The sequence below is a fragment of the Otolemur garnettii genome, unplaced genomic scaffold, assembly GCF_000181295.1.
Source record: "Otolemur garnettii isolate 467f Iridium unplaced genomic scaffold, OtoGar3 scaffold00027, whole genome shotgun sequence".
NCBI classification, from domain to species: domain Eukaryota; kingdom Metazoa; phylum Chordata; class Mammalia; order Primates; family Galagidae; genus Otolemur; species Otolemur garnettii.
In genome coordinates this window covers 2,409,506-2,418,328 of record NW_003852422.1, presented here as the reverse complement: position 1 = coordinate 2,418,328, position 8,823 = coordinate 2,409,506, and the positions used below count along the sequence as shown (strand labels likewise).

Here is an 8,823-nt window from a genome sequence, read left to right as displayed (position 1 = left end):
TCCAGCCTACATGAGGGTGGGCAGAGAGCAGCCTGCTCCAGCCTGTATGTGTGAGGGCAGAGGGCAGAGAGTGGCCTGCTCCAGCCTACATGAGGATGGGCAGAGAACAGCCTGCTCCAGCCTGCGTGAAGGTGGAGGGCAGGGGTTCAGCCCGTCCCTCGTATGCTGGGATGGCCTCATGGCATGGTGCTTCCCGTTCCTTTTTAAAAAATACTTTGTTTCTTCAATTTACTCAATGTTGAGGCTAAAATGTTTCTGGCAAAAGCAAGGCCACCTCCTCAGGGTGCACCTGGGGATCATAGGAACCTGCTTTTCCTCATGGGAACCAGTGAAAGACAAGGCATCTTAGAAACATTGTGGCCAACTCCTGAAACATGATTGAAAGTGGAGGAAGAGTCAGCTGGAAAAATGTGTGGGTGTAGAAAGGTGTGTGTGTGGGTACATGCCAGCACATGTGAGTGTGTGAGCACTGTGTGTCTGTGTCTGTATGTCTGTGTGTGAGAGCGTGTGTCTGAGTGTAAGTGCATGTGTCTGAGTGTGAATACATGTGTCTGTGTGTGAGTGCGTGTCTGCGTTGAGAGCATGCCTGCATGTGAGAGTGCATGTCTGTGAGTGCGTGTCTGTGTATGAGAGTGTGTCTGAATGTGAATGCATGTGTCTGTGTATGTTAGTGCATGTCTGCATTGAGAGCATGTCTGCATGTGAGAGTGTGTCTGTGTTTGAGAGCGTGTCTGAGTGTGAATGCATGTGTCTGTGTGTGTGAGTGCATGTCTGCATTGCGAGCATGTCTGCATGTGAGAGTGTGTGTCTGTGTGTGAGTGCGTGTCTGAGTGTGAATGCGTGTGTGAGTGCATGTGGCTGTGTGTGAGTGTGTGTCTGAGTGTGAATGCATGTGTCTGTGGGTGAGTGCATGTGTCTGTGTGTGAGTGTGTGCTGCTCTGCCTGAGGCTGTGCCCCTGAGCCTGCTCCTCCCTCAGTTGGCCTGTAGGAGGGAGGAACTGAGGTCACCCCCAGCCACACACCGGAACTCCCATGTCTGGTAAGGAGCCAGGCAGGGTGCGGGGAAAGGGTGTGTGTGTCTGAAATAGCATCTCTTTCCGTGGAAAACAAATGCAGGCGCTTTTATGGTGAGGGGTCCCCGGGGCTGGATGCCCTGAGCTAGGAGGACTCTGAGCCTCCCTGGTCTCAGGCTGGGCTCTGCGGCCACTGCACTGGCCAGAGCCCATCACATCTGCTATTCGTACCATTGTGCGCCTTGTATCTCTGCTTTGTTTCAAGCATCTTTCAGCTGTCCCATTGTAGCTCTGATGACCCCGAGTGACCCTGAGCAGAACATTTTATTTGTGAAGGCCAGGGCCAGTCACAGTGAGTGCGGTGGGGGGACTGATGCTGAGCCCATGAGGCTGTGACCTGCCAGTGCTCAAGCACTCACCTAGGGACCCACACTTGGTGCCTGGAGGGTGGCCAGGGGACACTCTGGCTGGCAGCCTGGCTGGGGCGGCCAATGCCATGGGAGGGAGGGGGCTCCAGAAGATTCCAGCCCCAAGCACGAGTGGGCCCTGCCCCCAGGAACAGGATGAGCTGTTCCAGCCCTGCCAGGCACATATGGTGAGTTTGTGAGCAAAAGAAATAGCATTGCTTTAGGTAACGTGGTTGTGAGGGACTTGGTTTACAGCCAGGGGCACTGGAACGGCGCCAGAGTCTCAGCCTCTCATGGCTCAGAGAGCAAGTCACAAGCTCCTGGCCTGTGGGCTCCAATGGGTCTTTCAGTGAGAGACACAGTCGCAGGTCCTGACGCCCTGGAAACTCAGCTCCTCCATGCCAGCCACCAGCTGGGAGGAAACCACTGCGGGTATTCCCAGCTCCCAGACAGCTGCCTTCCATGTTCTCACAGGAAACCTTTCTAAATGTCACCAAAATTAAAAGAAAAACCTTCCACCGTGAGGACATAACAAAACCCGCCTGAGGGCTGAGTCCCGCCAGCAGTGCCAGCTCCGGCCTCCTGAGGCCACGTCACGGGGACACTCCCCCGGAAGGGCACAGCACTCTGGTTAGCCACCCTACTCAGTTCCACCCGATAACCTGATAAAATGAGGACAAACTCCACACAGATCAAAGGGAGACTGGGAGCAAGGTTTGTAGCAACCAAAAGGAAAATCAGCAGGGCGGGTCTGTTAGGGACGATTCGGCTCTCATAGTGGATGTTACGCAGCTGTTGAAAGCATTCCGGGCCCTTCCACAGGGTACCTCCTAATCTACATATCTTCATTTGAATATTTTCCATTCACTCAGAATGCATCTTTTTACATCATTCATTTCTATTTTACAGCATTAGAACATTATTCCAGTGCTTGAAAAAAAGAAAGAAAAAAATATGCTGCTTCTGTGTCCTGCTACAGTAAAGCATCCACACAGGGTGTGGTGTCCCCAGGACCACTGCTGGTCATCTGGCTGTCCACCTCCAAGAGGATGCCTGGCTCATCTGCGGTCTCAGAAAAGATTCAGTGAATAACGAAATATTTAACCTATCTGTACCAAAATCTCACTGGCACATAGCTATACTATTTTAAGTCATACCCATGAAATTAATTTAGGTGGAGCCTCCTATGTGCCAGCGATGAGGGAAACCTTGACATTGTCACTCAGGTCATCACTGGCACATAGACATTCTAACAAACCTTGACACTGTCACTCAGGTCATCACTGGCACACAGACATTCTAATAAACGGTCGCACTTGCTGCTTGTTAGAATACTTTAAGGTATGTATACAGGACAAATGTTATTGGGTCCTAGAAAATAACTGTTCTTTCACTGAACCCTTGAGATGATGCTTGCAGGTGGGCAGGGTGCACTGTCTAGTGGAGGCTGGAACAGGAACAGAGCAACAGGGCCTGGTTCCACGGAAGCTGATGGCTGGGCCGGCAGTCCCAGTTACATATCTCCCCAGAAGACTCTGTCTTGTTCCGGGTCACCCGCAGTGGCAGCTGCAGCACAGAATGCCAGCTCTCTCGGAGCCCGGGACTGGGAGCTCTGTGTGCCCGGTGCCTAAGACCTAGTTCTGGAAAGTGACTCTACACACTTTGCATTCTGTCCACAATTGTATCAGCCCTTGGAAGGATGTACGTGGGTCTGCATTATCCTGCATTTCAATACTGAAGATTTATGTTGTGTGACTGGCTTTTCCTGAAGTTTATCATAATAAATAGCGTACGAAACTAATCACTGAATTTGAAACATCTTTGCAAACTTCTTCCTGAAAATAAGAGCTAATATTCACCAAGAACTCACTGGGAGATGGGAGGGTCCTCAGCACAGATGCAAGAACTCATGACTGACCCCACACAGGTAGGTGTATTTCATCCTCATGTACGAGGAAACCAAGACACAAAAAGATGAGCAAATTGCGGAAAGCTACACAGCTAGAAGGTGGTGGAGCTGTGCCACCTCCTATGTAAAATGATACAATTTAAACTGCTCGAGTCCCCCTTTCCCAGAGAAGCTTGGAGTGAACCGTGAAGTTACAGCAGCTGTTACCCGGTCGCATACGGATGGCCTTCCCTGATCTGGACTTCACAGCTTTTTGGGGGTTTCTGGGTATGTTCTCCTACTGACAGCTAATTCAAATTTTGTGAAATAAATGAGTAAATACACACGTACTTGAGGGCGAAAGCTAAGCACAGTTGATTCAACCTCCATTGTTGGAGCAATGAACTAGCAGGTGTTTCCTTCAGGACTCCTCTGTAAGATTCAGCCCCGTGACATGCTCTGCACAGAAGCAGGAGGGCTGTACCTCCACGGCAGGACGAAAGTGTCCTTCCCCTGGGACACCTGTCGAGTGCACTGGCTCACATGTGAGGGGTGAGTGCCCACCCTGCAGGCCCACTGCCTCTGCGTCCTCTGGGCTGGGAGGAGCTGCTGCCATTCCCACGAGCAGTGGCGCCCTCTCTCTTTGGCTCCTGTCTTTGTCAGTCTGACTTACGATCCCTAAGCCCTCCCTCCCTCCATCAAACCACGGCCTTTGTCTCAGCCCGCTGGTCAGTGAGCTCCAAAAGGGGCAGGGCTGGACACTAACTCTGTCTTCTTGCCTGGTTTTCAGATGACAAGGATGGTGGGTGCAGTGCGTGGGGTCGTGGGGGTCAGAAAGCCTCTGCCCTGGCCTGCAACACAGCCACTCGGTGCCCCGAGGCCCACACGGCACAGGCTCCGTAGGCCACTGTGCCTTAAAATGACCTCTTCCCCTCATGTCACCAGGTAAAATGGCTCCAGCAAATGTATAAATCTGGGATCAAGTTTCTAACACATGGAATTTAGGGGCCACATTCAAACCATAGCAATATGTAAAATAAAGGCAATTTAGGAAAATAATACAAAATAGTAAAATTTTGCAGACGACAGTGATCTCCCAATGCTTCTGAATCACCCACGCAGTTTAATTTCCTCATTTTTACTGACATTATTAGGCTTTCTGATTCCCACACATAAATGGACAAATAGCTGATAAGAGAAATACTACACATCAAGAAAAACTTAGGAAGTGTTAGGGGTCTGTGTGGAAAAGAAGGCCTGCAAATCGAAACCAAAATCAAGGCCGGAGCAGATGTGGGGGTCAGGTGGGGAGGGGAGGCGGGAGGTGGGCAGGGCCTGTGCTGCACATCCCCACGGTCGCGCTTATTAATGCCGGGAGCAGGTCCACAGTTACAGCGTCAAACGCTTCCCCGGTGAGGACGCACCCGCCACCACCTGGCCAGCACTGCCCAGCATGTGCCACCTACCAAACACGTCGCTGTCCTCCGAGGCCGCTTGGGAAAATCCACTGAGGTGTCTCTTTTTTTCAGATTCTCCTCTGTTAGTTTCAGCATCCTGGGAAAAAAAAAAACCACAATAAAACTTTTTCTTAGGATGAAGTGTTTTATCAACAAAATAATTATCATGCATCTTTTTCCTCTTAAATTTTTTATCAGCTAATCATAGTCTCACACTTGTCTTCAAGGTAAGAAAAACTCTTTGTTTAACACATTAACTGCCAAGTGAGTTATAGTTAACTCATGTTGGTTTTGAGTCTGGGGCCTTGAGACGCATATTTAACTCATGAGTCTGTTGACCTTATGTGTTACGGGACGGATGCCCCTACTCTGGCGAAACTCTGCCATGGGTGTGTGAGCATCTCACTTGTTGATGTTTTTATAGGTACAGTTGATACTGATGATTTAATTCTAAACTGTGGATTAAATGAGAAGTCAATAAATATGTTTTTCTATTTATGTTTACCTTCAAATTAAATTTAAGGCTAACAAGTCAAGAAAAACACTACCCTTATGAACTATTTTTGGAGTTTTCACATTACTTTTTACATTGCCAGTTTTCAAGTTTTTATATTATTCTTTTATTGATGTATGTTTTAGGATCATTTTGTCTTTGAAGTTTTAATTTTATTTTCATAATAAAATGCCATGGTCCCAAGGAAAAAAACACTTTCTAGTGTGAGAGTCCCTGAGTCTGGGGTAGATTTTCTGCAGAAGGTCTGAATTCCGGCTTGCTTTCTCTGCCTAAGCCCCCCACCCCCAGCATTCTCTTGGTACAGTTGATATATTTTCATATAAGAGAAATGGGACATCAGTCTGGGTTAAACAAATTAGCTACCCACCACCCTATTCATTCCAGGGCTGGCCTCTGAGCTCTGGATAGCACGTGACTCTGTGGGGCAGAAGTGGCACTTGGCCTCCCTTCCTCACCTCCACCCCCGGCTGGTGGCGAGCCAGTCATGGCCACATTGATGGAGAATGGAGAATGAGCCCCTTTAGGCCAGAAAATGAACCTAATGTCTGGGGGTGCCCCTGTGTAAAGGGAGGCAGCCCATGGCGGGGACTCCTGTGGGGACTGGCACCCTCAGAAGACCCCAGTTTCTTCCCTGTCCCCCAGGCCTCCCTTCTGGGCAGTTGTAGGGGGGGTCCTAGAGACAGTGGGAACTTATTTTCGAGTTTAAACGTTCAGTGCATTGCCTAATCACAAGTGCAGGAGTAGATGTGGTTCCATTTCTTTGCATTTCTGCCATCAATTCCACTTGATTACTTTTCTGCATCCTGCTTTGACATGACAGCAAGTTCAAAGTCCTGGATGGCAAGAGGTGACCACATCCTGCGCCCCGGGCATCCCTCAGCTCCTTCCCCTTCCGGGAGGGGGCAGTCGGGCCTCCCAGCCGCTTCTGTGTTCTTTGCACGGTATCTGTGCCCATTAGGGTGATCACAGTCATGCCATGCACCTGCCTCTCCTTGTCCTTACAGAAAAGGCACTCTGCGGGTCCTGAGCTGCTCCTGGGATTTCCAGGGAAGGAGGACTCTGGGGGGACTCATGTCAGCACAGGGCCCACGGCCACTCGTCGTTTACTGACTGGCAGCAGTGTGGGAGGATGACCTTGAAGCTTGTTCGCAGCGGCTTTTTTGGGTTACAACCAGTGCTGTGCCAATGCTCCTTAGCTCCTGTCATGTCCCTGAACAGGGTAATTTCTGGAAGAGGAGTGAGTCAAGAAGTGAGGCAACTGCCCTCCAGCAGGATGGGGAGGGGCTCCTTGGGTGCTGTCCCCTTTCCCCCTGCAGCTTCCTAGCCTGGCCCTACGCCTCCCACAGACCAATCTCTCCCTTCCTAAGAGCCGTTACCCAGGCCACACGATGGGCTTGGCGTCCACTGTGCGCTCCTCTTCTCTTTGGGAGGACAAACAGCAGCAACGACCACGTCTGCTCGGCCCACACTCCACGGGAGCTCCACACCCCTCCACTTTGGTGCATCCCCAGGTCCAGCTGGGGTCCTGGTCCTGGGGACACCGACTATCCCAGGGCTTCCAAGCTCCCAGCAACTCTGTGTCCCTTTGCAGGTTTTCCCATCACTACTAGAGACTGTCGCAAACACCTGGGTTTATCCACTTCCCTAGTAGCCAGTCAACTTGCCTCACAAATCTTTAGGTCCCTCAAACCCAGCATGGTACTTGGCATGCTGCAGGGGCCGAAGGGATCTTTCAATTTTATGCTATTTAAAAATAGTTTAAAATGGATCACTTCTGTTTCAGCAGAGGGAGCCAAAGATCACTTTATATGTGAGTGTGTATGTGTGTCTATATTTTCCATATCTATTTAATTTTAGAAAGGAGTAAAATTTGTAACAGAGAGAATTTCCTGATGGTCTTTCCTGGGTTTGCTCCACACCCAGCTTCTAGTCCAGTATCAGCTCATGGTCTTCACTGACCGTAAAGTAGTCAGTATTGTTAAGGGCAGCCCAGGGCCTCCTCCCGTACTCTGGGCACAGAGCGTCCCGTGCCCTGAGTGGACAGGTAAACAGACCATAACTTATTCCCCTGACAGTTACCAGGCTCCCCCAGCTGCAGGTGGTGACCGTTCAAGCCGTGTGCCAGTAAGGTGAGCACTGCCCTGTGAACCATCCTGCTGTCTCTGAGCCTCACTTCTGATTTCTCTACCACATAAATCCTCTCTGACTACAATCAATAAATCATATCTTCCATGTAGAACTGGCAATGTTTTTCCTCTTAGTGGCAGGCAAAACAATGCTGAATCATAGAAATTATGGTATTTCAGGTTCAGTGTGAAAGCTGGATATTGGAGCGAGTCACTTTGCCTTGAGTGAGTGGCGGGCGCCGTGTCCGGGCAGCCGCTGCCCACTCTATGCCCAGGCTGGTGTTGGAGGAGGGATGGTGTGATGGGGAGGGAAGGTGTGATGGGGAGGGACGGTGTGATGGGGAGGGACGGTCTGTACCCGCTGCCAGGTTTGTGCAGACTGTCCTACAGCAGCAGTGAGCCCGTTCCGTTTGTCCCTTATACAGAGCTGTCCACGGGAGAGCCCTGAGGAGAGATGACATACAGAACCCCTGTCCTCCCTCCACCTTCTCAGCTTCAGTTCCAGGACGAGGAAACACCCTCCCTGGTGCAGGCTTGCATGGTACTAAGAGAAAGTCGTGTTAGCCTGGGAAATTCAATGACTAATTTCTGCCCAAAGAAAAACTTTGTTTTTGAGACTGGTGCTTTTGTCATTTCACAGATATAAAATACATCCTTATGAATGGCACATTTCCTATAAGCAAAATGCCTACTAGCAAAACAAACAAACGTGATGTGTCAAAGGTGGTGTAGTTTTCATATTAAAGAAAGCAGGCTTCCTGCAGATAACACTCAGATATGCAAAAGGGCGTGGGTCCTGATAACCCACTCCCACAGGGTCAGGGCCCATATGTGTCCAAATTTTGCTCCAAAGTGGGTCATAACTTCAGGTGTCTAAGGGCATTTCAAGCATGTAAGGCTCCTTCCTATTACTGGTGCCAGGTTTCCCATCCATCAGCCTAAATATGCGGGACCGACTTATGCCAGAATTGACTTCTTTATCCATAATAATTTTTGAGAAAAACATAAGAAGACAAACTTCCATAATTTTCATAATTGTACATATAGATTTAAAAATATTTCTAAATATAGATGATATTCACGATTCACCAATTGCACAATGCTCATCATGAATTAAGAAATTTACTCAAATTACCCCACCCAGCACTTTATATTTTTACTCAAGCAAAGTCTGCATTCATATGCAATGACAGAGTTTCTTATCTAGTGCGTCCTTTGCCCAGTGGAGGCAGCTTCTGAGTGCTGTGCTTATCCAAACTGCCCTACGCTTCCTCTTGTTATTTGTAGAAGCTGTTAACTGTGAGGCCACGGAGTGGGCAGTGCCCCCTTGCATCCTGGGTAAGGCTATGGAGGAGGTGGTGGCCCCCTCCTTCCTGTGTAAGGCCATGGAGGAGCCAGTGCCCCCTTGTATCCTGGGT

At 49.6% G+C, this 8,823-nt stretch overlaps 1 protein-coding gene across 1 annotated transcript in view; it reads right to left on the bottom strand.

Moving 5' to 3' along the window:
* The window catches only part of MBP (myelin basic protein), a 107,430-nt gene that overhangs the window by 57,302 nt on the left and 41,305 nt on the right, over nt 1–8,823 (bottom strand). The window contains exon 3 of the mRNA XM_023512373.1: nt 4,775–4,862. Coding sequence (XP_023368141.1) covers nt 4,775–4,862 — 88 coding nt within the window. The remainder of the gene's footprint in view (nt 1–4,774; nt 4,863–8,823) is intronic.